At 64.7% G+C, this 13,558-nt stretch overlaps 2 protein-coding genes and 2 long non-coding RNA genes across 4 annotated transcripts; 2 read left to right on the plus strand and 2 right to left on the minus strand.

Moving 5' to 3' along the window:
* Positions 1–251: 251 nt before the first annotated feature.
* Positions 252–2,197, plus strand: HAMP (hepcidin antimicrobial peptide). Its single transcript, XM_065048333.1, has 4 exons — positions 252–483; positions 963–1,025; positions 1,118–1,180; positions 1,871–2,197. The coding sequence occupies exons 1-4, from the start codon at positions 403–405 to the stop codon at positions 1,961–1,963; spliced, it is 300 nt and encodes a 99-aa protein (XP_064904405.1). The 5' UTR covers positions 252–402; the 3' UTR covers positions 1,964–2,197.
* A 1,002-nt stretch (positions 2,198–3,199) lies between these two features.
* ETFB (electron transfer flavoprotein subunit beta) lies at positions 3,200–11,619 on the plus strand. Its single transcript, XM_065048331.1, has 6 exons — positions 3,200–3,347; positions 4,853–5,011; positions 6,405–6,560; positions 7,806–7,868; positions 9,577–9,735; positions 11,285–11,619. The coding sequence occupies exons 1-6, from the start codon at positions 3,291–3,293 to the stop codon at positions 11,456–11,458; spliced, it is 768 nt and encodes a 255-aa protein (XP_064904403.1). The 5' UTR covers positions 3,200–3,290; the 3' UTR covers positions 11,459–11,619.
* LOC135578118 (uncharacterized) lies at positions 11,395–11,823 on the minus strand. Its single transcript, XR_010469450.1, has 2 exons — positions 11,702–11,823; positions 11,395–11,621 (listed from the first exon to the last, which is right to left on the minus strand). It is a non-coding gene; the product is annotated as an uncharacterized LOC135578118 (long non-coding RNA).
* A 210-nt stretch (positions 11,824–12,033) lies between these two features.
* Positions 12,034–13,200, minus strand: LOC135578117 (uncharacterized). The gene is made up of 3 exons (XR_010469449.1): positions 12,923–13,200; positions 12,392–12,745; positions 12,034–12,213 (listed from the first exon to the last, which is right to left on the minus strand). It is a non-coding gene; the product is annotated as an uncharacterized LOC135578117 (long non-coding RNA).
* Positions 13,201–13,558: the final 358 nt, after the last annotated feature.

Consider the following 13,558-nt stretch of genomic DNA (forward strand, 5'->3'; position numbering starts at 1 on the left):
CCTGGGTCCCCTATTGGACGAGGGTGATGGGGAGGCCCCGAACGCCTGGGTCCCTTATGGGGGAGTCTCCCGGACGCCTGGGTCCCTCCCAGATGCCTGGGTCCCCTATGTGGGTGGTGATGGGGGGTTCCCCAAACTCCTGCGTCCCTTGGGGTACTCCTGGGTCCTCCAAACCCGTGTCCCTGAACTCCTGGGTCCCTCCCGAATGCCTGGGTCCCTCAGAACTCCTGGGTCCCCTCATTTCTCCATCACCTGCCCCAAACTTGGCGCTTTTCCACCCAAATCTGGGTCACATCCCGGAAACGGCCCCTTGGGGGGTGGGGGAGGGGAGGGGCGGGGGGGGGAGGGGCTCCGGGGGGTTTAAATGGGGCACGAGGTGGCGGGAAAAGCCCCAAAGGCGAGATGAGGGTGACACGTGACTCCCGTGACGTCATCGGGCTCAGCATCATCCTCCTCCTCCTGTTGGTGGAGAGCGGGAACGCGGTGAGGGACCCAGGAGTTCGGGAGGGACCCAGGAGTGCCCCGGGGACCCAGGAGTTCGGGAGGGATCCAGGAGTGCGGGGAGGGACCCAGGAGTGCCCCGGGGACCCAGGAGTTCGGGAGGGACCCAGGAGTGCCCCGGGGACCCAGGAGTTCGGGAGGGATCCAGGAGTGCGGGGAGGGACCCAGGAGTGCCCCGGGGACCCAGGAGTTCGGGAGGGACCCAGGAGTGCGGGGAGGGACCCAGGAGTTCGGGAGAGACCCAGTAGTGCCCCGGGAACCCAGGAGTTCGGGTGGGAACTCAGGAGGTCGGGAGGGACCCAGGCGTTCGGGAGAGGACCCAGGAGTGCCCCGGGGACCCAGGAGTTCGGGGAGGGAACCCAGGAGTTCGGGAGGGACCCAGGAGTGCCCCGGGGACCCAGGCGTTCGGGAGAGGACCCAGGCGTCCGGGAGCATCACCCCCCTTTCCCCTCCCCCCCCAGGTTTCCCTCCACCCCGACTCATCGTTGGACCCGCGACCCCCAGCCCGGATGGGGGATGGGCAGGTGAGGGACCCAGGAGTCCGGGAGGGACCCAGGAGTCCGGGAGGGACCCAGGCGTCCGGGGGGGGTCTCACCCGTCTCCCCTCCCCCCACAGGTTCCCTCCCCCTTCGTGTCGCTGCTCAACGTGTCACCCCCAAAGCGGGTGGGGGATGGGAAGGTGAGTCTGGGGAGGGGACCCAGGCGTTCGGGAGGGACCCAGGAGTGCCCCAATAGACCCAGGAGTTCAGGAGAGGGACCCAGGAGTGCCCCAATGGACCCAGGCGTTCGGGAGGGGGACCCAGGAGTGCCCCAATGGACCCAGGCGTTCGGGAGGGGGACCCAGGAGTGCCCCAATGGACCCAGGCGTCCGGGAGGGACCCAGGAGTGCCCCAATGGACCCAGGCGTTCGGGAGGGACCCAGGAGTGCCCCAATGGACCCAGGAGTTCGGGAGAGGGACCCAGGAGTGCCCCAATGGACCCAGGCGTTCGGGACGGACCCAGGAGTGCCCCAATGGACCCAGGCGTTCGGGAGGGGGACCCAGGAGTGCCCCAATGGACCCAGGGGGACCCAGGAGTGCCCCAATGGACCCAGGCGTTCGGGAAGGACCCAGGAGTGCCCCAATGGACCCAGGCGTTCAGGAAGGACCCAGGAGTGCCCCAATGGACCCAGGCGTTCGGGAGGGACCCAGGAGTGCCCCAATGGACCCAGGCGTTCGGGAGGCCCCTGCTATGTGGGTTTTGGAGGGACCCAGGCGTCCGGGAGGGACCCAAGCGTTCGGGGCTGAACCCAGGCGTTCCGGGGAGGGACCCAGGCGTCCGGCTGCCCCATTTTTGCCGCATTTCGGCCCATTTCTCCCCATTTTCACAGCGCTCCCGCCGCCACAGCTCCCACTTCCCCGTCTGCTCCTTCTGCTGCGGCTGCTGCGCCAACCGCGGCTGCGGCCTCTGCTGCCGCACGTGACCCGCGCCCGCCAATCAGCGCCCGCCATTCCCGGCTTGCCGCCCCGATCTACCAATCAGCGCCCGGGAGGGGGCGGGTGCTGCTGAAAGATGTGATGTATGCAAACCACGCCCCCCACAGCGGGATCCACCAATCGGCGCCCCGCAGGGGCGTGCTGCTGCAGCACGTGATCGGAAAGCCACGCCCCCTCCCGTATTTATTGAATGTAATGGAATAAAGTGGAGTTTTATATAAGAAGGGACCCAGGAGTTCGGGGGGGGGGACCCAGGAGTGCGGGAGGGACTCAAATAGGGGACCCAGGTGTTCGGGGGGGACTCCATTAACTGGGTACCGGGGGGACCCAGGTGTCCGGGAGGTCCCTGATATGGAGTTTTCAGGGGGGGACCCAGGAGTGCTGGAGGGACCCAAATAGGGACCCAGGAGTTCGGGGGAGGGACCCAGGAGTGCGGGAGGGACCCAAATAGGGACCCAGGAGTTCGGAAGGGGACCCAGGTGTCCGGGAGGTCCCTGATATAGAGTTTTCACGGGGACCCAGGAGCTCGGGGGAGGGACCCAGGAGTTCGGGGGGGACCCAAATAGGGACCCAGGAGTTCGGGGGAGGGACCCAGGCGTCCGGGAGGGACTCAAATAGGGGACCCAGGAGTTCGGGGGGGACTCCATTAACTGGGTTCCGGGGGGACCCAGGCGTCCGGGAGGTCCCTGATATGGAGTTTTCAGGGGAAGGACCCAGGAGTTCGGGAGGGACCCATATGGGGGACCCAGGAGTTCGGGGAGGGACCCAGGAGTGCTGGAGGGACCCAAATAGGGACCCAGGAGTTCGGAAGGGGACCCAGGTGTCCGGGAGGGACTCAAATAGGGACCCAGGTGTTCGGGGGGGACTCCATTAACTGGGTACCGGGGGGACCCAGGCGTCCGGGAGGTCCCTGATATGGAGTTTTCGGGGGAAGGACCCAGGCGTCCGGGAGGGACCCCAAATAGGGACCCAGGAGCTCGGGGAGGGACCCAGGCGTTCGGGGAGGACCCAGGAGTTCGGGGGGGACCCAAACAGGGACCCAGGAGTTCGGGAGGGGACCCAGGCGTCCGGGAGGTCCCTGATACGGAGTTTTCAGGGGAAGGACCCAGGAGTTCGGGAGGGACCCATATGGGGGACCCAGGAGTTCGGGGAGGGACCCAGGAGTGCGGGTCGGGACGCAAACAGGGGACACAGGAACTCCGGGAGGGACCCAGGCGTCCGAGCGCAGCTCTGAGCCGGAGTGGGCGTGGCCTGCGTGTCAGGGGGCGTGGTTTAGGGGGCGTGGTTTGCGCGGGGGGCGTGGCCAGAGCAGCAATGGCGGCGCTGAAGGTTCTGGTCGGGGTGAAGCGGGTCATCGACTTCGCGGTCAAGGTACGGCCGGACGCCTGGGTCCCCCCGAACTCCTGGGTTCCTTGGGGCACTCTTGGGTCCCTTCCGATCTCCTAGGTCCCCTCCCGAACGCCTGGGTCCCTCCCGAACTCCTGGGTCCACCCCCTACGCCTATGTCCCCCCTGAACTCCTGGCTACTTTGGGGCACTCCTGGGTCCCCTCCCGAACGCCTGGGTCCCCTCCCGAACGCCTGGGTCCCCTCCCGAACGCCTGGGTCCCCTCCCGAACGCCTGGGTCCCTCCCGAACGCCTGGGTCCATCCCTGTACGCCTGTGTTCCCCCTGAACCCTTGGGGCACTCCTGGGTCCCCTCCCGAACGCCTGGGTCCTTTGGGGCATTCCTGGGTCCCCTCCCCGAACTCCTGGGTCCCCTCCTAAATTGTTAGTGATTTTCTAGTGTGGTTTATGGATTTTGGGGTCCCTTCCCGAACTCCTGGGTCCCTCCTGAGTTCCTGAGTCCTTTGGGGCACTCCTGGGTCCCTCCTGCTGTACTGCGTCCCTCTTGAACTCCTGGGTCCCCTATTTGGGTCCCTTGGGGCACTCCTGGGTTCCTTGGGGCACTCCTGGGTCCCCTCCTTTAACTCCTGTGTCCCTCCCTGAACTCTGGGTTCCCCCGGGGGCACTCCTGGGTCCCTCCCCGAACTCCTGTGTCCTTTGGGGCACTCCTGTGTCCTTTGGGGCACTCCTGGGTCCCCGGGGGCGCTCCTGAGCCCGCGGGGCACTCCTGGGTCCCTCTCCCTGAACTCCTGGGTCCCTCTCCCTGAACTCCTGGGTCCTTCCCGAACTCCTGGGTCCCTCCCTGAACTCCTGGGTCCCCGGGGGCACTCCTGGCTCCTTTGGGGCACTCCTGGGTCCCTCCTTTGGGGCACTCCTGGGTCCCTCCCCTGGGGCACTCCTGGGTCCCTCCCCTGGGGCACTCCTGGCTCCTTTGGGGCACTCCTGGGTCCCCGGGGGTGCTCCTGAGCCCGCGGGGCACTCCTGGGTCCCTCTCCCTGAACTCCTGGGTCCCTCTCCCAGAACTCCTGGGTCCTTCCCGAACTCCTGGGTCCCTCCCTGAACTCCTGGGTCCCCGGGGGCACTCCTGGGTCCCTCCTTTGGGGCACTCCTGGGTCCCTCCTTTGGGGCACTCCTGGGTCCCTCCCCTGGGGCACTCCTGGGTCCCTCCCCTGGGGCACTCCTGGCTCCTTTGGGGCACTCCTGGGTCCCCGGGGGTGCTCCTGAGCCCGCGGGGCACTCCTGGGTCCCTCTCCCTGAACTCCTGGGTCCCTCTCCCAGAACTCCTGGGTCCTTCCCGAACTCCTGGGTCCCTCCCTGAACTCCTGGGTCCCCGGGGGCTCTCCTGGCTCCTTTGGGGCTCTCCTGGCTCCCCTGGGGCACTCCTGGGTTCCCGGGTGCGCTCCTGAGCCCCGGGGGCACTCCTGGGTCCCCTGGGGCACTCCTGGGTCCCCGGGGGCGCTCCTGAGCCCGCGGGGCACTCCTGGGTCCGCAGGTGCGCGTGGCGCCGGGCGGGTTGGCGGTGCAGAGCCAGGGGGTGAAGCACGCGCTCAACCCGTTCTGCGAGATCGCGCTGGAGGAGGCCGTGAGGCTGCGGGAGCGCGGGGCGGCCGCCCACGTCCTGGCCGTCAGCGTGGGCACCAGCGTCTGCCAGGTCGCCTGGGTCCCTCAGGGCACGCCTGGGTCCCTCGGGGCACGCCTGGGTCCCTCCCGAATGCCTGGGTTCCTTGGGGCACTCCTGGGTCCCTCCCGAACACCTGGGTTCCTTGGGGCACTCCTGGGTCCCTCCCAAACAACTGGGTCCCTTGGGGCACTCCTGGGTCCCTCCCGAACGCCTGGGTCCCTCGGGGCACTCCTGGGTCCCTTGGGGCACTCCTGGGTCCCTCCCGAACGCCTGGGTCCCTCCCGAACGCCTGGGTCCCTCCCGAATGCCTGGGTCCCTTGGGGCACTCCTGGGTCCATTGGGGCACTCCTGGGTCCCTCCCGAACGCCTGGGTCCCTCCCGAACGCCTGGGTCCCTCCCGAATGCCTGGGTCCCTCGGGGCACTCCTGGGTCCCTCCTGAACTCCTGGGTCCCTCCTGAACTCCTGGGTCCCTCCTGAACTCCTGGGTCCCTCCTGAACTCCTGGGTCCCTCCCCGAACTCCTGGGTCCCTCGGGGCACTCCTGGGTCCCTCCCGAACACCTGGGTCCATTGGGGCACTCCTGGGTCCCTCCCAAACACCTGGGTCCATTGGGGCACTCCTGGGTCCCTCCCGAACACCTGGGTCCCTCGGGGCACTCCTGGGTCCCTCCCAAACGCCTGGGTCCCTTGGGGCACGCCTGGGTCCCTCCTGAAGTCTTGGGGCACTCCTGGGTCCCTCGGGGCACTCCTGGGTCCCTCCCGAACGCCTGGGTCCCTTGGGGCACTCCTGGGTCCCTCCCGAACGCCTGGGTCCCTTGGGGCACTCCTGGGTCCCTCCCAAACCCCTGGGTCCCTTGGGGCGCTCCTGGGTCCCTCCCGAACGCCTGGGTCCCCTGGGGCACTCCTGGGTCCTCTCCCGAACTCCTGGGTCCCTTGGAGCACTCCTGGGTCCCCCCATACACCTGGGTCCCCACTCCCCCTGTGCTGTCCCAGTTTGTCCACCAGGGGGCGCTGTGTGCTACCCTTCCCCTGGGGCACTCCTGGGTCCCTCCCCGAACTCCTGGGTCCCTTGGGGCATTCCTGGGTCCCCCCCTCACTCCTGGGTCCTTCCCAAACTCCTGGGTCCCTTGGGGCACTCCTGGGTCCTCTCCCGAACTCCTGGGTCCCCCCATACACCTGGGTCCCCACTCCCCCTGTGCTGTCCCTGTTTGTCCACCAGGGGGCGCTGTGTGCTACCCTTCCCCTGGGGCACTCCTGGGTCCCTCCCCGAACTCCTGGGTCCCTCCCCGAACTCCTGGGTCCCTCCCGAACTCCTGGGTCCCCTGGGGCACTCCTGGGTCCCCCGGGGCACTCCTGGGTCCCCGGGCTGCCCGTGAGCTGTCCGTCCGCGTGTCCCTGACCTGTCCGTCCGTCCGTCCGTGCAGGAGACCCTGCGGGCGGCGCTGGCGCTCGGGGCCGACCGGGCGGTGCTGGTGCAGCTGCAGGAGGGGGAGGGGCCGCCGGGGCCCCGCGAGGTGGCGGCCGCGCTGGGGGGGGTGGTGGCCAGAGAGAAGCCCCAGCTGGTCATCCTGGGCAAGCAGGTGAGTGTATGGACCCCTATGGACCCCTATGGACCCCTATGGACCCCTATGGACCCATAGAGAGACATAGAGAAACCATAGAGAAACCATAGAGAAACCATAGAGAAACCATAGAGAAACCATAGAGAAACCATAGAGACCCATAGAGACCATAGAGACCCATAGAGACCCATAGAGACCCATAGAGACCATAGAGACCCATAGAGACCCATAGAGACCCATAGAGACCCATAGAGACCCATAGAGACCCATAGAGACCATAGAGACCCATAGAGACCATAGAGACCATGGAGACCCATAGAGACCCATAGAGACCCATAGAGACCATAGAGACCATGGAGACCCATAGAGACCATGGAGACCCATAGAGACCATGGAGACCCATAGAGACCATAGAGACCATAGAGACCCATAGAGACCCATAGAGACCCATAGAGACCATAGAGACCATAGAGACCCATAGAGACCCATAGAGACCATAGAGACCCATAGAGACCCATAGAGACCCATAGAGACCATAGAGACCCATAGAGACCCATAGAGACCATAGAGACCCATAGAGACCATAGAGACCCATAGAGACCCATAGAGACCCATAGAGAGAGACCCATAGAGACCCATAGAGACCCATAGAGACCATAGAGACCCATAGAGACCATGGAGACCCATAGAGACCCATAGAGACCCATAGAGACCCATAGAGACCATAGAGACCCATAGAGACCATAGAGACCCATAGAGACCATGGAGACCCATAGAGACCATAGAGACCCATAGAGACCCATAGAGACCCATAGAGACCCATAGAGACCATAGAGACCCATAGAGACCCATAGAGACCATAGAGACCCATAGAGACCATAGAGACCCATAGAGAGAGACCCCAGCTGGTCATCCTGGGCAAGCAGGTGAGTGTATGGACCCCTATGGACCCCTATGGACACCTATGGACACCTATGGACCCATAGAGAGATATAGAGACCCATAGAGACCCATAGGGACCCATAGGGACCAATGGGGACCCATGGGGAACCATAGAGACCCACAGAGACCATAGAGACCAACAGAGACCATAGAGAGGCCCCAGTAGTTCCCAATAGGCCTCACAGGCCCCGGGGTCGTTCCTGTGTCCCCGTAGGGGCTGCTGGTGTCCTCTATAGCCCCTATATGTCCTCTATAGCCCCTATATGTCCTCTATAGCCCTTATATGTCCCCCATATGTCCGCTATATGTGTTTTATTCCAGGCCATCGATGACGATTGTAACCAGACGGGGCAGCTCCTCGCCGCCATGTTGGACTGGCCGCAGGTAGGCGGCGCCGCCGCGGGGGGTTGTGGGATATATCCACCCCCCTACCGCGGGGAGTTGTGGGATATATCCCCCTACCGCGGGGGGTTGTGGGATATATCCCCCCCATACCGTGGGGGGTTGTGGGATGTATCCCCCCCTACCGTGGGGGGTTGTGGGATGTATCCCCCCCTACCGTGGGGGGTTGTGGGATATATCCCCCCCATACCGTGGGGGGTTGTGGGATATATCCACCCCCTACCGCGGGGGGTTGTGGGATATATTCCCCCTCGCGTTGCTGTAGGGATTGGTGAGGGGGTGCAGTTCATACTGGGAGGGCACCAGTCCGTACTGGGAGGTTCCCCATTCATACTGGGAAAGCTCTAAAGCTTTACTGGGAGAGCCCCCAGTCCATACAGGAAGGCTCCCAGTCCATACTGGGAGGACCCTGATTCATACTTGGAAGACCCCAGTTCATACTGGGAGAGCCCCCCATTCATACTGGGAGGCTCCCAATCCCTACTGGGAGGCTCCCAGTCCATACTGGGAAGGCCCCATTCCATACTGGGAGGCTCCAATCCATACCGGGAAGCCCCCATTCCATACTGGGAAGCCCCCAGTCCATACTGGGAGGCTCCCAATCCATACTGGGAGGCTCCAGTCCATACTGGGAAGGCCCCATTCCATACTGGGCGGCTCCATTCCATACTGGGCGGCTCCCAGTCCATACTGGGCGGCTCCCATTCCATACTGGGCGGCTCCCATTCCATACTGGGAGGCTCCCATTCCATACTGGGAAGGCTCCAATCCATACTGGGAAGACTCCATTCCATACTGGGCGGCTCCCATTCCATACTGGGAAGGCTCCCATTCCATACTGGGCGGCTCCCATTCCATACTGGGCGGCTCCCATTCCATACTGGGAGGCTCCCAATCCATACTGGGAAGGCTCCCATTCCATACTGGGCGGCTCCCATTCCATACTGGGCGGCTCCCATTCCATACTGGGAAGGCTCCCATTCCATACTGGGCGGCTCCCATTCCATACTGGGCGGCTCCCATTCCATACTGGGCGGCTCCCATTCCATACTGGGAGGCTCCCATTCCATACTGGGTGGCTCCCATTCCATACTGGGAAGGCTCCCAATCCATACTGGGAGGCTCCCATTCCATACTGGGCGGCTCCCAATCCATACTGGGAAGGCTCCCATTCCATACTGGGTGGCTCCCAATCCATACTGGGTGGCTCCAGTCCATACTGGGCGGCTCCCAGTCCATACTGGGAGGCTCCCATTCCATACTGGGAAGGCTCCAATCCATACTGGGAGGCTCCCATTCCATACTGGGAGGCTCCCATTCCATACTGGGAGGCTCCCATTCCATACTGGGAGGCTCCAATCCATACTGGGAGGCTCCCATTCCATACTGGGAGGCTCCCATTCCATACTGGGAGGCTCCCAATCCATACTGGGAGGCTCCCAATCCATACTGGGAAGGCTCCAATCCATACTGGGAGGCTCCCAGTCCATACTGGGAAGGCCCCATTCCATACTGGGCGGCTCCCAGTCCATACTGGGAGGCTCCCAATCCATACTGGGAAGGCTCCAGTCCATACTGGGAGGCTCCCATTCCATACTGGGAGGCTCCAATCCATACTGGGCAGGCTCCCAGTCCATACTGGGTGGCTCCCAGTCCATACTGGGAAGGCCCCATTCCATACTGGTTCCAGGCCACGTTTGCGTCGCGCGTGGAGCTCGAACCCGGGGCCGTGCGGGTGCAGCGGGAGGTGGACGGGGGGCTGGAGACGCTGCGCCTGCGCCTCCCGGCGCTAATTACCGCCGACCTGCGGCTTAACGAGCCGCGCTACGCCACGCTGCCCAACATCATGGTGAGCCGGACGCCTGGGTCCCCTCCCGAACTCCTGGGGCACTCCTGGGTCCCTCCCGAACTCCTGGGGTACTCCTGGGTCCCTCCCGAACTCCTGGGGTACTCCTGGGTCCCTTCCCGAACTCCTGGGGTACTCCTGGGTCCCTTCCCGAACTCCTGGGGTACTCCTGGGTCCCCTCCCGAACTCCTGGGGCACTCCTGGGTCCCTTCCCGAACTCCTGGGGCACTCCTGGGTCCCTCCCGAACTCCTGGGGTACTCCTGGGTCCCTCCCGAACTCCTGGGGTACTCCTGGGTCCCTTCCCGAACTCCTGGGGTACTCCTGGGTCCCTCCCGAACTCCTGGGTCCCTCCCGAACTCCTGGGTCCCCTGGGGCACTCCTGGGTCCCTCCCAAACTCCTGGGTCCCTCCCAAACTCCTGGGTCCCCTGGGGCACTCCTGGGTCCCTCCCAAACTCCTGGGTCCCCTGGGGCACTCCTGGGTCCTTTCCTGAACTCCTGGGTCCCTTGGGGCACTCCTGAGTCCTCCCCGAACTCCTGGGTCTCTTGGGGCACTCCTGGGTCCCTCCCCGAACTCCTGGGTCCCTTCCCGAACTCCTGGGTCCCTTCCCGAACTCCTGGGTCCCTTCCCGAACTCCTGGGTCCCTTCCCGAACTCCTGGGTCCCTTCCCGAACTCCTGGGTCCCCTGGGGCACTCCTGGGTCCCTCCCGAACTCCTGGGTCCCTCCCGAACTCCTGGGTCCCTCCCGAACTCCTGGGTCCTTTGGGGTACTCCGGGGTCCCCTCCCAACCTCCTGGGTCCCTCCCAAATACCTAGTTTCCTCCTGAACTCCTGGGTTCCCTTTGGGCACTCCTGGGTCCTCTGGGGCACTCCTGGGTCCCTCCCAAACACTTAGTTCCCTTGGGGCACTCCTGGGTTCCCTTGGGGCACTCCTGGGTCCCTCCCAAATACCTAGATCCCTTGGGGCACTCCTGGGTTCCCTTGGGGCACTCCTGGGTCCCTCCTGAACTCCTCGGTTCCCTGGGGCACTCCTGGGTCCTTGGGGCACTCCTGGGTCCCTCCTGAACTCCTGGGTTCCCTGGGGCACTCCTGGGTCCCTCCTGAACTCCTGGGTTCCCTCGGGGCACTCCTGGGTTCCCTTGGGGCATTCCTGGGTCCCTCCTGAACTCCTGGGTTCCCTGGGGCACTCCTGGGTCCTTGGGGCACTCCTGGGTCCCTCCCAAATACCTAGTTCCCTTGGGGCACTCCTGGGTCCCTCCCGGGTCCCTCCCGAACGCCTGGGTTCCCTGGGGCACTCCTGGGTCCTTGGGGCACTCCTGGGTCCCTCCCGAACTCCTGGGTTCCCTGGGGCACTCCTGGGTCCTTGGGGCACTCCTGGGTCCCTCCCTGAACTCCTGGGTTCCCTGGGGCACTCCTGGGTCCCTCCCTTGGGGCACTCCTGGGTCCCTCCTGAACTCCTGGTTTCCCTCCTGAACTCTTGGGTCCTTTGGGGCACTCCTGGGTTCCCTGGGGCACTCCTGGGTCCCTCCCGAACGCCTGGGTCCCTCGGCAGAAAGCCAAGAAGAAGCCCCTGGAGGTTGTGGAGTGGGCGGGGCTGGGGCTGCCCCCGCCCCTCCCCCGCCTGCGGGTGCTGGCGCTGGAGGAGCCGCCGGCGCGCGGGGGAGGGGAGCGCGTGGATGACGTCACCGCCCTGGTGGACAAACTGCGGCAGTGCGGCCGCATCTGAACGGGGGACCCAGGCGTCCGGGGAGGGGACCCAGGAGTTCGGGGGACCCAGGAGTGCCCCAGGAAGCCAGAAATCGCATGGAGGATTCGAGTTATTGCAAGGGACCCAGGCGTCCGGGAGTCACGTGACCCACTCCCGGACGCCTGGGTCCCCTCCCGGATGCCTGGGTCCCCTCCCGGATGCCTGGGTCCCCTCCCGGATGCCTGGGTCCCCTCCTGGATGCCTGGGTCCCCTCCCGGACGCCTGGGTCCACATCCCCAACAAGGGACTCAGGCGTTCTGAGGGACCCAGGCGTTCGGGGGACCCAGGAGTGCCCCAGGAAGCCAGAAATCGCATCGAGGATTCGAGTTATTGCAAGGGACCCAGGCGTCCGGGAGTCATGTGATACCCACCCGGACGCCTGGGTCCTTCCCGAACACCTGGGTCCACATTGCCAAGAAGGGACCCAGGAGTTCGGGGGACCCAGGAGTGCCCCAGGAAGCCAGAAATCACACTGAGGATTCGAGTTATTGCAAGGGACCCAGGCGTCCGGGAGTCACGTGACCCACTCCCGGACGCCTGGGTCCCCTCCCGGATGCCTGGGTCCCCTCCTGGACGCCTGGGTCCACATCCCCAACAAGGGACTCGGGCGTTCTGAGGGACCCAGGCGTTCGGGGGACCCAGGAGTGCCCCAGGAAGCCAGAAATCGCATCAAGGATTCGAGTTATTGCAAGGGACCCAGGCGTCCGGGAGTCATGTGATACCCACCCGGATGCCTGGGTCCTTCCCGAACACCTGGGTCCACATTGCCAAGAAGGGACCCAGGAGTTCGGGGGACCCAGGAGTGCCCCAGGAAGCCAGAAATCGCATCGAGGATTCGAGTTATTGCAAGGGACCCAGGCGTCCGGGAGTCATGTGATACCCACCCGGACGCCTGGGTCCCCTCCCGGATGCCTGGGTCCCCTCCCGGACGCCTGGGTCCACATCCCCAACAAGGGACTCGGGCATTCTGAGGGACCCAGGAGTTCGAGGGACCCAGGAGTGCCCCAGGAAGCCAGAAATCGCATCGAGGATTCGAGTTATTGCAAGGGACCCAGGCGTCCGGGAGTCACATGACCCCCTCCCGGACGCCTGGGTCCACATCCCCAACAAGGGACTCAGGCGTTCTGAGGGACCCAGGAGTTCGAGGGACCCAGGAGTGCCCCAGGAAGCCAGAAATCGCATTGAGGATTTGAGTTATTGCAAGGGACCCAGGCGTCCGGGAGTCATGTGATACCCACCCGGATGCCTGGGTCCCCTCCCGGATGCCTGGGTCCCCTCCCGGACGCCTGGGTCCACATCCCCAACAAGGGACTCGGGCGTTCTGAGGGACCCAGGAGTTCGGGGGACCCAGGAGTGCCCCAGGAAGCCAGAAATCGCATCGAGGATTTGAGTTATTGCAAGGGACCCAGGCGTCCGGGAGTCACATGACCCCCTCCCGGACGCCTGGGTCCACATCCCCAACAAGGGACTCAGGCGTTCTGAGGGACCCAGGCGTTCGGGGGACCCAGGAGTGCCCCAGGAAGCCAGAAATCGCATCAAGGATTCGAGTTATTGCAAAGGGACCCAGGCGTCCGGGAGTCACGTGACCCACTCCCGGATGCCTGGGTCCCTTCCCAGTGCCTTCCAGTTGGTCCCAATTGGTCCCAATTGGTCCCAGTGCCTTCCCCGCCCCTCCCCTAATAAAGGCGTGACTGCTCGTGACGTCATTGCCACTTTCTGTGGGCGGGGCCGGGAGGGGGTGGGCTTAGCGAGGCCACGCCCCGTTGGGCCCCATTCTTTACTGGTTTTTAGTGGGAAACGACCCAGTACGGACCAGTTTGGTCCCCAGTGGGTCCCAGTTTGTCCCATTTTGTCCCAATTTGTCCCCAGTGGGTCCCAGTTTGACCCAATTTGTCCCATTTTGTCCCAGTTTCTCCCACTCCCGGCCCCGCCCCCGCCGCGTTGCCTAGCAACGCCCCCGCACCTGTCAATCAACCGCGCCGCCCAATCAGCAGCCGAGGCGGGGCGGCAGCCGAGCCTCCGCAGGGGGGCGCGGCTAGAGGCGAGCGGGCGGGGCTTCCCCACCATCTAACCAATAGC

The sequence above is a fragment of the Columba livia genome, unplaced genomic scaffold (genome assembly GCF_036013475.1).
Source record: "Columba livia isolate bColLiv1 breed racing homer unplaced genomic scaffold, bColLiv1.pat.W.v2 Scaffold_621, whole genome shotgun sequence".
In the NCBI taxonomy this organism is placed as follows: Eukaryota; Metazoa; Chordata; class Aves; order Columbiformes; family Columbidae; genus Columba; species Columba livia.